This window comes from Stegodyphus dumicola, chromosome 1 (assembly GCF_044657685.1).
Source record: "Stegodyphus dumicola isolate Sdum_Otavi_A_Nest chromosome 1, ASM4465768v1".
NCBI lineage: Eukaryota > Metazoa > Arthropoda > Arachnida > Araneae > Eresidae > Stegodyphus > Stegodyphus dumicola.
The window spans coordinates 234,725,139-234,743,604 of record NC_140768.1 but is presented as its reverse complement, the minus strand read 5'-3'; the positions used below and the strand labels follow the sequence as shown (position 1 = coordinate 234,743,604).

General features: G+C 31.9%; 1 protein-coding gene across 2 annotated transcripts in view; it reads left to right on the top strand.

The window, feature by feature from the left end:
• LOC118205782 (protein arginine N-methyltransferase 6-like) overlaps positions 1–18,466 on the top strand; it is a 69,053-nt gene that overhangs the window by 20,793 nt on the left and 29,794 nt on the right. For both annotated transcript variants that reach the window (XM_085826457.1, XM_085826450.1), the window contains 3 exons: positions 1,207–1,248; positions 5,102–5,202; positions 8,680–8,727. In XM_085826457.1, coding sequence (XP_085682583.1) covers positions 1,207–1,248; positions 5,102–5,202; positions 8,680–8,727 — 191 coding nt within the window. The remainder of the gene's footprint in view (positions 1–1,206; positions 1,249–5,101; positions 5,203–8,679; positions 8,728–18,466) is intronic.

Genomic DNA, 18,466 nt, shown 5'->3' with positions numbered 1-18,466 from the left:
ATTGAGCTCAAAAAACATGTAAAAACATGTAAAACAGAAATAATCCAACATATGAAAATTAAAACTGAAATTATAAAAATAAAATTAAAAAAAGGAGCTACTTCTTAAAATCAGTAACATTAGAGGAACAAAAATTTTGAAATGAAAAAATGTATATTGTGCTTGGTAGCAAAATATCATTGCTAAGTGTATAATGTACTAAGTAATGGATTTAGATACAGCACAAAATAATAAATATAGTTAGGGGAAAAAATCACCACTGCAACATTAAATATGGTCTAGCAAAAATGATGTAACAAAAAGAAATTATTTTGTAAAAGTAAAATTCATCACATTACCTAGATTAGAAATCCCAAAAGGAGTTCAGTACTAACCACCATAAATTTAAGTTAGGTGAAGATCTAATCTAAATTAAATCTGTGTAAGAATTAAGCAAGAATGTCTAATTTAACAGAGTCAAGGGCATCTAAACTATACTGGCATAATGGTTTATGTATAGAATTTTATGAAAAACAGCAGTTTGGTAGTGTAAATAATTTTTAGATTGACAACTGTTGTTTAGTTAGTTGTCTTTTGTTAAAATTATGTGGAATTTTGTCAACCTTTAATATTTAAATTAATAAAAAGCTGTTTTGTAAAATCATTGCTATCATTACAAATATTTTTGTTTGTAAAATAAATTGCTGTCACTACAAATATTTTTTATTTTTTTATTTGATTAATAATAGTTTTGGCAATACTTTTTTCTAGAAATATTAGATTTCCAGTTATTTAGTTTAATTGTATTAAAATTGAAAGGCTTCTTTCATCAAATAAAGTGATAATGTGGAGATTGTTTTAATCCTGAGGTGCGATTGGTCAAAAGATTTTGCATTGCGGTTACTCTTGGGAAAACATGATGATGTAGCATGGTGCGATATAGAGCCTCGAAAAGAGGATGTGTGCAATTAGAATTAAAAATTTAAAAGACCCTTCCAATTCAATTTAATTTGTTAAACCCTGAAGAGGGGATGTAACGCAATTAGAATTAAGAATTTGAAGGACTGTTCCAATTCAATTTAATTTGTTGATACATTTCAATAATATTTTTTGTATCTCTTACACACACACACACACACATATATATATGCATCCATTAATGTCTACATAGAGGTATATTGTCAAGTAATTTAAAGTTTTTAACAGTAATCTTTTCATAATTTTTAGGTATATTGAGTCTGTTTTGTGCTCAAGCTGGTGCCAAAAAAGGTAAATGTATCTTTCATTCATTCATTCTTTCTTTTTTTTTTTTCTAAATATATAAATTCTCTCAGCAATATTAACAAGTTTTTTAAAAAATAAATACTGAGAATTTTCAGCAGTTTTAACATTTTTTTCTTTTTTTTTTTCAAACTGCATTAGAGTTTTAGTTCCATACCTTTCCTTATATTGGACGGGGAATCTGATGAATTTTAAGCATTGCATTAACTGAAATATGAGAATTTTTAGATAAAGTTGAGTAATTTTTGGGATCTTGGTGTATAATTTCATTGACTTTTTTGTATCATATAAGTTTTTAGAGTGGATCTACTTCAGAATGTATGTAATCTAGCTTTCAATTTTGGAAAGGGACCAGCTTGCTTTATCATGTGGTAACCGGCAGCAGGTAGTATTGATGACTCCTTGTAATGATTATTACATTTGTTGAGGTTGTGTATTATTTACTGCATTTTTAATGCAAAATATTTTTATTATAAATTATGAGAAATTCTATTACATATGTATAATAATATGGAAAACCTAGAACAATTAATGTAGGTAAGATTACTGTCCTTGTTATGTTAGAATCTTGCTAACGGCAAGTCTCTGTAGTTGAGAGTTCCAGAGCATTCTCGTATGTTGTTTGGTTGGAAATAATCTGCAGACTGAACTAGAGTCACCTCCTTAATTTTTAGTTACATTTTACATTGTCTGATTCATTATATCTGCAACGATTTCAGAAGAAAAACAAGATCATTAGTTCGTCAGCCCTTCTGAAATCGAGAGGCTTTGTTGACAGACACAGTGTAAAATGCTAAAATCTCTTGACACTGGTCGTAAAGTTATGCCTCTTGTACTGTCAGCTGAAACAAATTATTATATCTGCGATATCAGACCATGTCGTCTGACACATCGTAACAGCTTAAAAATAGCGACGTCCGAGGACCACACACACACAATTTTCTCATCTCTGTGTGATCTGTGTACTCCCCCTCTAGTAACATTGTGATGGTACATAAAAGTCAGGGAAATGCACATCTGCTTGAAAGAGTTTGACGAATATTTGGTTTGGCAGATCTAGGTTTCAAAGTATCAGGAAAACAAGTATCCATGTTGGTATTCAACAGAAATGCTGGTTTCACCCGGTCAATTGAGACCGAAACAGTTTTTCCATGAATGGATAATTTGAATATTTTTTCACCATGTTTGAGCACTTTATAAAGGCTGTCGTATGGTGGTTGTAGTGGCCGTCGTACTGCATCATGTCACTTAAACACATGTGAACATGTTTTTAAATCTTTGTGAATAAACACTGCTTTTACTGCATGTGATCTAATTGGTTTTGATTTAAGTTGCTGCATGCAACTTTGGTGTTGTTCAGTGTTTGCAACAGGATCATTTAATGGTAGTTCTGTACACAAGTTCAGCAGGAGTGCAACCGATGGTTTCTTTGAGAGCTGTTCTCAGCCCAAGCAGCACAGTTGGTAAAACTTCTGTCCATTGTATGGTGTTGTGACACATTAATGCGGATTTTAAAGGATGGTGAAATTCCTCAATTAAACCATTGCTGTGAGGGTGATAAGCAGTTGTGCATATTCGTTTTATGCCTAGGAGTTTAGAGCCTTAAATAAACAAGACTCGAATTGACATTCTTGATCAGTTGTAATAGTCCTCGTGAAAGTACTAGTAACATAACATAATTTTCTACCGAAAATGAGCATCTGGAAGCCCTAATTTGGAAATTGAAATTTGTTTTATTATCAATTTCATATTTTGTAACACGTCAGTGAATTTTTTATTAAGAAATTCGACGATTTCAAAGTTAGCAGTGGTAACACTGTACGGAAAGGGGGGGGGGAATTCATCTCCAGCGCATGAGACTGTGTATCAGAAATTCTAAAAATATAGTAATTTTAAAATTGTTTTGCGATATTGCTGTTGAACTGAATTTTATGGTTTAAGCACAAAGAACATTATATTTAATAAATAAAGGTAACACACAAAACATTAAAAAAATAGTCCCTTTGGGCATAATGTAAAGTCTAAAAGCTTTCAGATTTTTTTAATGTAATTTTTATTTTATTTTATTTATTTATTTTGTAAATCGACTAGCAATCCAAAATAGCTGAGGAAATCGGTCCCTATTATGAGAATTGAAACATCAGCTATTATGAAATCCCTTTTAAAAGTTTGCCTGAGATCGAAAATAAAATTTAGTTGCTTAATGCTGTATGTTTTAATTTTAGTATTATTTGCAGTAAATAACTTTAGAGTAGTAACAGAGATATGCTTTCCTTTAGGCACCAGAAGGCAGGCAATGTCACTACCTGTGTCAACAAGAAACTACATGTTTGTCATATATGTGTAATCTGTTGGAAGTATTGTCTGCTATTCCAGTATCCATGACTTGTTTCGGAATAGCAGTGGAATTTAGTTTTCCGCGTGAAATGAGCATGGATGAGTACATTTACGAGTATCAGTTTGACATCATTCAGATTTGATTTCTTTTGTGATAATAACATGATGGTAATGAACTTTTGGTGTTTTGAATTTTTGCGGTTATCGCGGTATCTTGGATCTTTATTGTACTGCTTTCAAGACAGTTGTTCAACTTGCTTAGTGAGATTCTCTATTTGTTTGGTCATAAAGCTTAGTGCTGAACTTAACTCTGAATTTTGTTCAATATTTGGTGCTGTGCAAACATTGAGTTGTGCGTCATTTGTAATTTCCAAAACCTTATCTGCTATCTGCGATAGATGAATTAAATCTGTATCCAAAGCAGATAAAATTGCTTGCATATTGGAAGAAAGTCTTTGTATCCACAGATTTTTTAGGAAATCATCATGTATTTTGTTTGATGCTATCTCTTTCATTTGTTTCAAAAGGAAACTAGGTTTTTTGTCATCTAATTGTAATTCTGATAAAAGTTTACGGATTTATGCTATTTTAGAATCTTGAAACTCTGTGATTAATCTGTTTTTTAAAGTTAGATATTTGTCAGTTTCTGGAGGTGTTAAGATTAAATTTGAGGCATGTAATAAAGTTGATGTGTCTAAATTTGCTATGATATACGAAAATGTCACATTATCATTAGTAATTGCAGCCAGATCAAATTGGATTTCATAACGTCATATTAATCTAGTCTTAGCCATAACGCGATATTTGATTTCCAAATGGAAGGTATTTTCAAGGCTATTCTATGAACCTGATAAGTCGCAATTTCCTGTGGCTGCAAGTTGGTCATTTTCCATGAACAAATTATTTGTTAAAATAGATTGAATGGCTTATTTTGAAATATTCATTTGCAAGAAGAGATCTTTAATTTGAATGTCTATAATTTATTCATTACAGCACTAACTATGTCAGTTTGTCCCAGGTTTGAATCATGAACTTTTTTCATTTAAAACTTTTTTCATTTGACTGCATGATTCTTCAAAGCATAACAGTACTTTAATGAGAAATCTGTGCATCATGATTTAAAACAATTAAATTTTCTTTTGAGTTTATCATTAGATTTAACTGTTTGATTTATTAAAATGAAACCTACTCTTCCTATTGTGTATTTATTATGACCAAATTTGCCCTGATCAATCTATTATTCTTATCTAAATAAAATATTCTGATTTTGATTTTAATATTTTTTCTGGATTTGACTGAGTGATATAAAAGGTGCAAAAATTGATTTTTTATTTTTATAATATAATGCAATACTTAATTTGGTGTCAACATTTTAGCAATAGTTTTTTAAATTTTTCTCTTTAGTAAGAAAAATAAGTGGTATGAAAAAGGTTTTTAGTGTGAATATTTTTTTTAAGTTTAAAAAAAATCTTTCTTTAATAAGAGCGATGTGTTCTCTCCTTAGTGTATGCCATTGAAGCAAGTTCCATTGCAACAGAAGCTCAGAAAGTTGTTGCTACAAATGGATATGCTGATCGAATAATTGTTATGCAAGAAAAAATGGAGGTTAGATTTAGTTTGTCTTTAGTTATACACATTTATATAATTATAAGTTACTTAAAAATTCTTTGTTTAATGATGTTGCAGTTGTATTTGATGTGTGCTTAATATTCATTTGTTTACTTTATAAAACATTTCTTTCAATGCAAGTTGTTTAAGTTGCTTTAGGTGAACAGATATGGAATTCGTGTTTAGACCATGTCACGTAAGGTGTATATATATATGCAGTTGTATTTGATGTGTATCATGCTTTGGGTGAACAGCTATGGAATTCATGTTTAGACCATGTCACGTAAGATATATATATATATATATTAAATTTAGTATTGTGTATGGAATGCATAATATGCATATTGATGACATTGAAGCTATCAGATTTTGTTCCATAACAGATCATATGCAATCAATGTACATTTCTTTGGCTACCAAAGGACTTAACTAGCAAACATTTATCCGATTCCATTATTTCTGTTTAACACGGAGCCTTACAAGTCATTGTGCCACACATCAGTACACATCCTCATCTTGTCAGAATCTTGAAGCCAAGTTGATTGTCCTTATATGGAAGGTCTTGACTCTACAGCCAAAATATCTCATTGTGGAATTTTTTTTTTGTTTTTATTTCCTGTCTTCTGAAAATATTTGTGATGCACCTAGGTTTCAGCAAATGATGGTGCCATTTTTGTGCATTTGTAATACAGCAGACTGTAAATTTGAGTTGGTTATGCGTTTTAGTCTTATTTGTCATTGCACATCTACCTTAATGCCTGTCTTTAATATAGTAGGCAGTTAAATGCATTTGGCAGTGTGGCCTTCTGATAGAAGCTTTCTAATATTCCCTCAGAACTTATATGGATTGCCTTGATCTGTCGTTAAGTAGTCCAAAACCCTAACAGACACAAAGCAAATTATCACTTTTTATGAAGTAACTACAGAGACTTGGAAAGGTTTAAATAAACCTTTTAAGTTGTGTGTGTGTGTAATAACCTCTTGTGTTAATAAGAACAACCACAACTTTTGGTGATGCAACTAAGGAACAGTAACTTTCAATTTAAAACATAGGCTAGTAATCAGAAACTGCACAATTACATTTTAACCAGAGCTGGCTCAATAACTCTATCAACATAACTAATTTAAATGTCTGCTGTGATGACACAAAGCCAAATGATTACAAACTTATCAGACTTGGCAGGAACTAATGAAATGTGCCCATGAAAAGGAGAAACATGGTGTATATTACAATCCCAAAACCAAAACATCAGTTTAAATACTATCTAACTGATTTGCATTTTGGTGAGGAAATGGAAAGGAAAAGTTATAGTAAAGGCACAAATCATAAATAACTGATTAGTTTCATACAAACATTATAAACTTCATTTGAAAAAAATGAGACAAATACATTCTGTTGTGCATATAGAGGAATTACTATCTGAAAATAAATAGTGTGGGATTGCTGTATTTGTTGCTTCAAATTATGCTTGATATTGAATGCTGTTCCAAATTGCTATGAAAGATCAGCTAAGATTTTATTTCAGTAGGTTTTTCAGAATAGAGGTTTAGAAGCAAAGCATAAAAAAAAAAAAAAAAAAAAAAAAAAAGACAACTAACTCAGAATTTTAGTGCTGTATTCATGGAAGACATAATATTTTGTGGATATTTATAAAAATTGGGCAGCACATTAAGAAAATTTTATTCAGATTTCATATCAAAGTGACAAATATTAACTCAGTTTTTTGGCAGTGAACTGTGTGATTGAGGGAAATTTAATAATGTGGAGGGGGAAAGCAAAAATAAAAAATTAATGCAAAATTTAATTTCATTACCTGGCATAAAAAGTAAAAGCAGTAAAACTGACATTCTGATCTAAATATGATATGAAAACTACATAAGTTTAAACTAGAAACTTTTTAAAGTAAACTTGACAATTAAAAAAAAATTTAAATGTAAAAGCATTGTCTAAAATGAGACATAATAAAGAGATACAGTACAAAGTCCCTTTATTAGGGGTTTTCCCGGATTATAGATCATCAATTTAAATCTGGTAAGATGGCATGCAGAAATTGTACAATTGAAAATATTAAACCATAATTTATGAAATAAAGAGCAATTATGATCTACAGAGTATCAAAATTTACAAAAAAAAAAAAAAAAGCTTAATATTTATTTGTTTACTTTATTAAACATTTTTTTCATTGTAAAATGTTTGCTTCGTTTTTGTGCTAAACGCACATGCGTAAACATTAAACGCGCATGCGTAAACCCATTATGTGCATGAAGAGAAATTATAATCTAAAGGGTATCAAAATTTACATAAAAAAAGCTTAATATTTATTTGTTTACTTTATTAAACATTTCTTTCACTGTAAGTTGATTGCTTCGTTTTTTGTGCTAAACGTGCATACGTAAACGCATTACGTGCTTGAAGAGAAATTATGATCTAAAGGGTATCAAAATTTACAAAAAAAAAAAAAAAAAAAGCTTAATATTCATTTGTTTACTTTATAAAACATTTCTTTCAGTGCAAGTTATTTAAGTTGCTTCGTTTTTTGTGCTAAATGCGCATGCGTAACATTAAACGTGCATGCGTAAAGCATACGAAAAAAACGTTTGTGGCTCTGAGGTCTGGATTATAGATCATTCCGGATAATGGACGTCCAGATTACGGACTTTTAACTGTGTATTTTAATCAATTATTAAAACATTAATTTTTACCTGATAGTTATTAGTGTTATTTAGAGATATGGATTTTTTTTTTAAATCTTTGTTCATATTTTAAGCATGTATGTTGAAAATGAGCATACTTTTATTGTGTGCTATTTCAAGCTGCTAAATTTGTTTCAAATATACTGTTTGAAATTTGTGTAATTTTAAAATATTTTGTTTCAGAGTCACTTTAAAAAATATTTTGATAGAAACTGGTATATTTCTAAAAATTTGCTGTGTCACAAGTTAAGGCACAAGTAACTTTCGAAATCGTCTTTCTTTATTACATATAAGAGAATATTTATTGTGGTAGTATATATGTATATATATTTCTGCACTGCCAATTAAATTTCAGATTGAGAATGAGAAGATATATAAAATCAGTTATTAGTAAATAAATCTAAAATAATCATTAGATATTAGAAAACTAATATGTTAACTTCATATTAAAAAAAGAAATCTTATGATTTTGCATGTTTTTCTTTTTTTATATACTGCTATTAATAATAGCATTATCATCATCATTATCATTAGAGTAACAATCAAATTATAATATCTTAAAGGGTACTTTTTATAAAAATTAATATTGTACTTTTTTAAATTTAGAATTGTACTATAAACCTTTTTACTAATACAAAATTCATTTTTAGGCTCATTTTTATGATGAAATGTTTTTTGCTATTTCAGAAGTCAGAATTTAGGTTATCAAATTATGCGAGTTTAAGCGTGTTATTAACATTGAAATTTTTTTCTTTATTTAAGACGTAATTTAATTTACAGGATGCTAATTTGCCTGAAAAAGTTGATATTATTGTGAGTGAATGGATGGTAAGTGTAACTTCTATTTCATTTGTTAATTGTAGTGTTTAGTGGAAATTTAGTTAGTATAAGTACACTAAATGAGAACCAGATTAATTAAGTTGTGAGTAGTGAATGTAGTATCATACAAAAATAAATGACTAGTATTCAATATTTTTTTTTAACATAGTACCTGAATAACTGGTATAAATATAGGAATTGGAAATTTTTCAAAAAAGGTACAAAAGCACAGTTGTTTCTTTGCCATATTTATTTTATACAAAATATGCATAAACTAAAAATGTAAACCATTTTGCTGTAAACAAATGTAAAATAAAGGAGCACATTTTATAATCAAATATTATTAATAAGAACAGTAAAATAGTAATTTAAAAAAACAACATTGGAAGCAAAAAAATATAGTATGCCCGTTGTGTTGTTACGAGACTCTTGATAAAAATATTGCAGCCAATGAAAGCAACCATTCTTAGGAGCAGATATATTTTAATTAAGTCTTAAGCTCCACATTCACAAAACATAATAACACACAGACATAACAAGAAACAAAATTACACTAAAAAAACATGACTGCTGGACTACATCATTAATTCTGTGTTCGCAGAGGATCATGGGAGAGACACTAGCTGGCTAAAGGATGTAGCACCCTCTAGTGCATCAAAAGAGAAGGTATGAGTAAATATATCCGTTACATCCTCCCCCTACACCTCCTATGACCGTCCCGGCGAGGTGGTGTAATTCTGGATAAATTTGCATCTTTCCCAGGATTTTCATTATCGTTAGAAGTTTGTTTTGGAGGTCTACCACGTCTCCTTAAAGGCATTACAGGAGATTGGTTCTGTGTGACATTTTGAAAAGGTGTAATAGCTGATGCATGATATACACCTGTAGGTTCATTAGGTTTGTCACAACTAGCTATGATGAATGATGAAGGTGATTTCTGGGACAGAATGATATAAGGACCATCTTTCCTTGGCATGAACTTTGCAGTTTTGCTTTGGTTTGCTTTACTTAATTGGTGAAGTTTTACCCAAACCAAATCATTTGGTTTATACTTAGGGCTTGATTTACGTAATTTGTCTGCATATGCTTTTCGACGATCTTGACTTTTCTTGATATTTTCTTTAATTTGTGACATATTCCTTTCAAAACGTTTTAAGTAAGGAGTAAATTCTGGAACAAAATTGTCATTGTGAATAACAGATCGCAGGTCAGAAGTAACATCGTCTACAGTACTTAATTCTCTGGCAAAGTTGAGATAAGCTGCAGTGCATCCAGTACTTTCACATTTTGCAGTGTTCATTGCAAATCTAATAGCAGGTAATTGTTCAGTCCACAATGTATGGTTGTTACCAACCATGAGTGCCAAACGAGGTTTCAAATCTCTGTTTTTATGTTCAACAGGATTTGCCTGCGGATGGTAAACTGGAATTAGACTTTGATTGATGCTTAGTACAAAACACAACTGTTGAATGATCGCTCTAACAAACTGAGTACCATTGTCACTTATTAGATGTCGTGGTAATCCGTATCTTAAGAAGACTTCATTGAGTAGTGTTAAGGCACATTCCTTAGCAGTAGCTTCCTTTAATGGGAGTACAATCTTCAACAATGAAGATCCACTTCATGCCGTCACTCGTTTTTGGTAAGGGCCCAAAAAGATCAATACAGCTATGCTTTCAAAACGTTGAGCAGGTACAGGTGTCTGTAACAGACCAGCAGGTTTCTGGTTTGCTGCCTTATATCTGACACATTCTGCACAATTTTTTACATAATTGGTAATATATTTTCTCATACCTGTCCAATAATATCTGGATGATATTCGAGAAAAGGTTCCATCAGCTCCATAATGTGCAGCTGTGGGTGCATTATGATGTAATTTTAAAATTTGTTCTCTTTCATGAGATGGGATGACTAGTTGAGCCTCTTCCACTTCCGAGTGTGGAGAGTAGCGGTAGAGTACTCCTTGATTTAAGACGTACCCTCGTTCCGTCCAATTTTCAAAATCAACACTTTTGTTGATATCTTCAAAACAATCTATGATCTTCTTCAGTTCAAGATCTTTTAACTGTTCCGTCCTAAGGTCAGCAGCTGTTCTTGATGGGACATCAATAACAATAGTTTGTAATTCACAAGGTTCTTTGTCGCTGCACTCAGGTCGCGAAAGCATGTCGGCCACAACGTTACATTTTCCTGGAAAATAATTGATTTTCAAATTGAAGCTTTGGATCTGAAGTGCCCATCTGGCTAACCTGCCAGTGGGTGACGATAAAGTCATTAACCACTTTAATGGTTGGTGGTCAGATGCTACTGTAATATCTGCACCCTCAATATATCCTCGAAATTTGTTCAAAGCCCAGACAACAGCCAACGCTTCTCTCTCAGTTGTTGAGTAATTTCTTTCAGCAGAGCTTAAGAGTCTACTGGCATATTCTATTGGTCTTTCATCGGCGGTACTTTCTCACTGCAGAAGAACTGCACCTAAAGCGTAACCGCTTGCATCCGTCCTGATGATAAAGGGGTTTGTAGGATCGACTTGCTTCAGTACTGGTGGAGTTACTAAACATTGCTTAAGAGTTTGAAAGGCTCGTTGCTCTTGTTCACTCCATCTCCAAACAACATTCTTTTTTGTCAAATTGCTAAGGGGTCTAGCAATATCAGAAAAGTTCGGGATGAATTTCCTGTACCACGAACAGGTCTGCAAAAATGATTGTAACTTTTTAACATTTCTTGGAGAAGGAATGTTTTGTATTGCTGCAATTTTGTCTTGATCTACTTCTATTCCTTTAGGTGTTATCCACAACCCTAGATGTTTCACACGAGAGCATGCGAATTTACATTTCTCTCTATTAACACATAACTTAAATTTTCGGAGTCTTTCGAAAACCAAGTTTAAGTCTTGAATATGTTGTTCAAAGGTTTCGGACAGTACAAAAATATCATCTAAATAAACAAGAATATTTACAGTGGGTAGTCCGTTTCGGAACTGGTCCATAAGGCGTTGAAAAGTTGCTGGAGCATTTCTGAGACCAAAAGGCATTCTTTTATATCGAAACGTACCAAAAAGACACACAAATGCAGTTTTATCTTTATTGGTGGATTGACTTCAATTTGATGATATCCACTCTTTAAGTCAAGGGTAGACATATAGGCAGTGGATCTTGCATCGTGTAAAAGTGTATCCATAACCGGAAGTGGATACTTGTCAGGTATTGTTATAGCATTCAGTTTACGGTAATCAATACGCAAACGAATAGCTCCATTTGGCTTAGGCACTAAAACTACTGGTGTTGCATATCATACGGTGATTCACACTCTTCTATAACATCATTGGCTAAAAGTTCATCAATTTCTTTTCGTAAGAGCTCTTTCTTTTTTTGGGATAATCTATAAGGCTGCGATGCAACCGGTGGGTGATCACCTGTGTTAATAAAGTGCTTGACATAAGGAGTTGGTTCTCCCCCTAGTCAAAAGATATCCATTTTCATTAAGCAAAGCAGCTAAGCGATTTTTATTTTCTGCAACAAGGTTCTGACCTTTGTCTTCGCATAACAAAGGAGTTTTTGTTTCAGGTATAACTGGATTGTTTTGCACTGAAACATCACTTGTAAGTGAATTTGTCAGACAAGTAACTAGTATTTATTTCGACAGGATTACAACTTGTTGGTGAGGGAATATCTTTTGCAAAAGGTATTCTACAACTTGGTGCATCACCAAAATACCAGAAATTGTTTCGCATGTCCATTACAATTCCTGATTTCCTTAAAAAGCCAACTCCTAGGAGAGTACGATTACCTTTGGCATGGGGTAGAAAATGTAAATCCATGTTGAAAGTCCGGCCATGCACTGTGATCGGCATTGTAGCTTTAAGAACGAATGATGTGGATTGCTGACCGTCTGCCAGACAGATAGCAAGATCAACTTCCGTGAAGTTTTTGTCCTCGCCTCGTTAAAAATTTAAACATTAGCTCTCCACCGACTGACTGATTGGCTCCTGTGTCAGTACAGACTGTTCCTGTAGCTTCATATACTTCGATATCAAGTAAAGCTACGGGAGAGGTGAAACAAGTAAACATATTTATTGCATTGGCATGCATAGTGTCCTTCTTTAGGGAACATTTTGGACATTTTGATTTTATGAATCCTGGATAGCCACAACCATAACAATAAACAGAATTTTCCACGTTTCGTGAAGGCATATAACTTGGGTTAGGAATAGTATTTTTCTGAAAACTCAGAGGATCTTTCTTCTCAAATTTATTGAAAGGAGATTTCTTAAAGACCTGACCACCTGCATTTCTAGGGAATTTCGGTTTGTGCAATTCCTGTGATTTGAGGGGTTGCGCTACTTTTTGATAAGGTGGTTTTATGTTATCATACAAGTCCAAACTTTCGGCTAACATGACAGGATCATTGAGTGTTTCCCAACTATGTAAATAATGATTTTTATATTCCGGAGGACATCTTTTCTTAATTTGATCAGTGAGGATTAGCTGTTTTAATTGGTCAAATGAAGTAATTTCTAACTCATTGAGCTAACCTTCAAAGTAGGTTCGAAGCTCAATAGAAATCTTTCCAAGTGGAATGATCACGTTTCTGATGTTGACTAAAAAGAAGTCTGAATTGGTCGGCTGTCAGCTTAAACCTTTGTAGCAATATAGTACAAATGTGGGTGTAGTTTTTAAACATTTCTTCAGGTTCTCTTGCTATTAATTTACCTATATCACTTGGAAGTATTCCAACTAAATGTGATACCCAGTGGTCTGTAGACACATTTAAAAGTTTCATCTGTCTTTCAAACATGGTTAAAAATAAAGACATCATCTGTATCAGGACAAAACGTAGGTAGGACAGTTTTTAAATCAAATCGCATTGGAGTAGAATCAATTTGACAATTTTGTATTTTGGAGTCTAAGCTTTTCAAGCTCAAATGCTCTTTCCTCAGGTAGGCACAGGTTTTCCTTTTCTTGGTTTTCTCTTTCAGATTTCTTTACTTCTGCTTCTTCCAAATTTTTCCGAGCATCCACAATATTATTAAACGTATCCTTCACGAATTGTTCATTATTCTTAAAGACCGCAGATTTAGTAATTTTATCATGTAAATCAATTATTCTATCATTAGACGTAGCTTCGATGCGTAATTCTAATGCTAAGTTGTAGAGATCAATTTTCTTACCCTTCGTGAGAAGAGACATTTTTGTTTAAATATTAGTGAAATAAAATTATAATTTACTGAAGAAAATTTGAATGTGAATAAAATTATACCCCTACCTTCTCTTTTGAAGATAATTTAGTCAATAACATGAGCATTCAGAAAGATATATAGTAATCAAGAATTAAAATCCAACAATATTTCTGAGAAAATATTAAGAAAAAATTACCATCACCTTAATAAATGTTTGGAGAAATATGTACATATAGCAAGAGATTTTAACCAGTTGTAAGACCATACCAGGTTCTGCATCTGAAATGTATACACACTCTACAACCAATATTACCACAGGCTTTTGAAATAATTAGAATGCAATAATTACGATGACTAAGCAACCTGTTTTAAAATATTGTACATATACTTATATATCAAACACTTTCAATAATCAAAACCATAAATTATTTAAATATACTTTCAACTATTCTAATAACATTCTGAGACTCAAATATAAAGTTATACTCTTTATACCATTTAGACTGTGGCACAGAAATGATTCTTAATTAGAATATTTCATTCCGAATCGTCAACCCTTTCTAAAATAAATTTATAAGAACACAGCATACAATAAAACTTACAGTTAAAATAGTAATTATCCAATACCTGTGAAAATGAGTTGGATCCAACAAAAAAATACCATACACAGAAATAATAATCACATGTTTAAAGAATGCAAAAAGAAATAGAGAATATAAATATATATACTTGTAGCAATAGAAAATTTACTTATATTCCAAACACTTTTATGCATATATATATATTTCATTATGAAACCAAATACTTCTATAAACAAAAGAAAAAATATCAAAGCAATTTCACCAACCATAGTTTCAACCATAGTTTTAAAGGAAACCAATTGAGTTACTCTGTCCTTTCAATAAACTTACTTAAATCACATGAAAGGGAACAATAATGAACACATCATTTAATCAGGTACGTTCTGAACTATGAACTATCAAAAAAATTAATAATCAAAAGATCACTTTCCTCATTTATGACACTAAGCCTGTTTATATCACCAGCAATATTTTCATTTTGATTGGACCGAGTCATAGGAAGAAGCGAAACTAAAATGAATCCAAATTACTTTTGAATTGACTGGCAGGAAGCAATAAATTCTATTCCACTTAAAAATGGCGTTGTATCACAGACTGGAGGTCTGCATGTTTGTTTTTCACAATTGAGGATTTCCTAAAAAGGAATAATTGTATGATTCTTTAACTTGATAGTTCTGAACTGAAACACGATGTATCAAAGAATGCACAAATATTTTTGAATGTAAGCAGAAAGAAATAAAAATATACCATTTGCGAACGTTGCACACAAATTCAAATTTTCTTTACTGATGTTGATAAACTTGTAACTAATCACTTTTATAAAATACACACGGAGCGGAGAAAAGGCGTCAGATTAAATAACTTTGAGTGATGAAGCGAAGATATAACATAAACGCACACACAACACTGTCGCTGCGAAGACACGTTGGATTTCAAGTGTCGAGATGACACGTTCCACGCAAGCAAAATATATCCAATGCAGGGTGAATGAACATCAGTTAGAGCGGCTTCAAATTTTCTTTACTGTTGCTTATAAACTTAGCACTTTTACAAAATACACACGGAGCGGAGAAAGGCATCGGATAAATAACTTTCAATGATGAAGCGAAGATATAACATAAACGCACACACAACACTGTCGCTGCGAAGACATGTTGGATTTCAAGTGTTGGGATGACACGTTCCTTGCAAGCAGAATATATCCAATGCAGGGTGAATGAACATAAGTTAGAGCGGCTTGCAGATTCAAATTATTGGAGAAGGAACTCACAAGAAGCACATTAACCAGTGCTGGAAACCAAGCCAGAGCGGCTATATTCCCAAAATTTATTGGAAGCGTCCGCTTGACACGCTTTCACTTTTTGGTTCGTAGAGGAGTTGGGCGCCATTTTATGCCTGTTGTGTTGTTACGACACTCTTGATAAAAATATTGCAGCCAACGAAAGCAACCATTCTTAGGAACAGATATATTTTAATTAAGTCTTAAGCTCCAATATTCACAAAACATAATAACACACGGACATAACAAGAAACAAAATTACACTAAAAAAAATGACTGCTGGACTACATCATTAATTCTGTGTTCGCAGAGGATCATGGGAGAGACGCTAGCTGACTAAAGAATGTAGTGCCCTCTAGTGCATCAAAAGAGAAGGTATGAGTAAATATATCCATTACAATAGCATAAAAAATAAACCATAACAGTGCTACAATGTAATAAAGGAGCAAAACATAATAGTATTATTATTAAGAATAAATATCCCATAAAAATCTTGTCATCTGGTCTATTATATAATATTTAAAAAAATTAACTGCGTATTTTTGAAATGTGATCATAAAAAACATAAATGCTTTGTATTGAACTGTTATTAAGCCTGGAATATATTTTGTGCAGAAATTACCTGCAGTTGAAAATACTATTTCGGCTTCCGTGTTGGTTTGGTGGTTCTGTTAATAATTAGCTATATACTTCCTCTAAATATTTGCCTCAAAGTCCTACAGTTTTGGATGAATGTCTTTCTTTAATTACTTTTACATTATTTTTTATGTTGATTCTTATTGTAATTAATTATAATTTCTTCTCAAAAGACAATAATTTTCTGATAATATCATCAGCATCATTTTTGATGATTTCTCTAGATAGGTTTATGTTTTGCTTTTCGTAAATGTTTCTTTTGTGAAAATTTGCAGAAAATTTAGTTAAGGTTGTTAGCCTCTTCTCTTCCTTTTTGTTTTTTAAAGTCATTATAATTGTGTAAATACTTTAAAATATTTTTTTGTTTACTATACCTTTCCTCTGTGCAACTTTCCAATGTGCTGTATAATTCCTTAGATAGTGATATGTCTTGATCTTTAAGAAACTGCAACATAAAATTTATTGTTGCATTTACTTTTAATAAGTTTGAATCCTTTTGACGTAATGCCTCCCTAGCCAGCTTTATTTGAAGCAGAACTGATACAGTTGTAGATAAATCAAACTCGCTATTAATTTTCACTATTGTAAAAATTAATTTGTGAGTTTAAGTCTATTAATGCTTTTTTGAAATGAATTTCTAATAACATTCCATTATTACGAGCAAACCATTCCAGTATGTTTTAGAATCTAACATTAGCATTTCTGTTATCATTTCCATAAGTATATATTTTTGTAAAATGGTATTTTTAGCAGGGGAATGTTTAAATATCTTAACATTTTAAATTTTCTTAATTATAGGAAATAATCCTTGGTAACTGAATATTCTGTTGCATGAGTTAGAATTTGCTGATTGGTTATTCATCTAAATCAACAAGAACATCAGCTTAATACTTGATAAATGACATAAAAAGCATTTTGCCAGTCATTGGATGAAAAGCAGTTTCTGTTTTGCCACCCTTTTAATAAAACTTGTATAACTGGTTTATCTCCTTTTATTGAAAACACAAATCAATATTAATCCTCCTGTCTGATCAGGCAAGCAGTGTACAGGCAGATAAGCATATCTTCCAACGTAATTTGATTATTGAGTTTGCCGCCCTATTAATTTGCCTTGTAGAAGTTTTCGTTTAACCTCCAGAGATAGTCATAGTGCCAACTTTTAGCTCATGATGAAGGTGTTCTTTCCTGATGAAATATATATGGTGAAATATGGGGCATCCATGATAGGCTTTACAGACACTGTTTATGTTTGTTGATCATGTAAACAATCTTTTAAAGATAAAACCAAGGTATTTTTCTGAATTGACTATCAGAACCTGTTTTCCAAATAGGATCTTGCTGTCAAGGATGTCTTTGATTTTAAATTTCATGTGATAAGAATTTGTTATTTTTTTGAATTAATTTTAACTCTTCGTTTTTGGCACTAGTTTTTTATATATGGAATTTTGTCTCCTAGAGTGTGGTTGGGTTTTCTTGATCTGGCAATGATGGTAGTAATATCAGCTGAGCATGATATTTGGATTTTTCTAAAATTTTAAGTTATTTCCTTAGTTGATGCAGAGAAATGGTCCAAGAATTGATCCTTGCAAGACACCCACAAGGATTGGAAACTACATCTCATCTTAGTGCTGAGCACTATCTAGCAACAAGGAAGCAAACACCTACTTTGTTATTAAGTTTATCTCTACATAGACTGTGCCCACCTTTATTTCTTTAACTGCCTAGTGCGTGTGTTTCATGGACACATTTGCGTAGTGCAGCTGTTCCAAGCTCAGTAAGAGTACTTGCTTTATGAAGTGTGCAGTAATGAAATAAATAATGCTCAAAGATAAATACAGGCCTCTCTGTACTAGAGTTCACTTTTGTAATGATGCGGAAAACAAAAAAGTTTGATGTAATCCAGTTTAACATTCTTAAAAAGCACATTTACAAAAAAAAAAAAAAAAAAGCAACAGTACTTTGAGCACGAATAACTTTGTGTATAAACATCAGGAATGGCAAGTTTCTTCCATAGCATTAAAAACAATCCCCTCCCCTCCCCCCCCAAAAAAATGCAGAAAATAACTAACT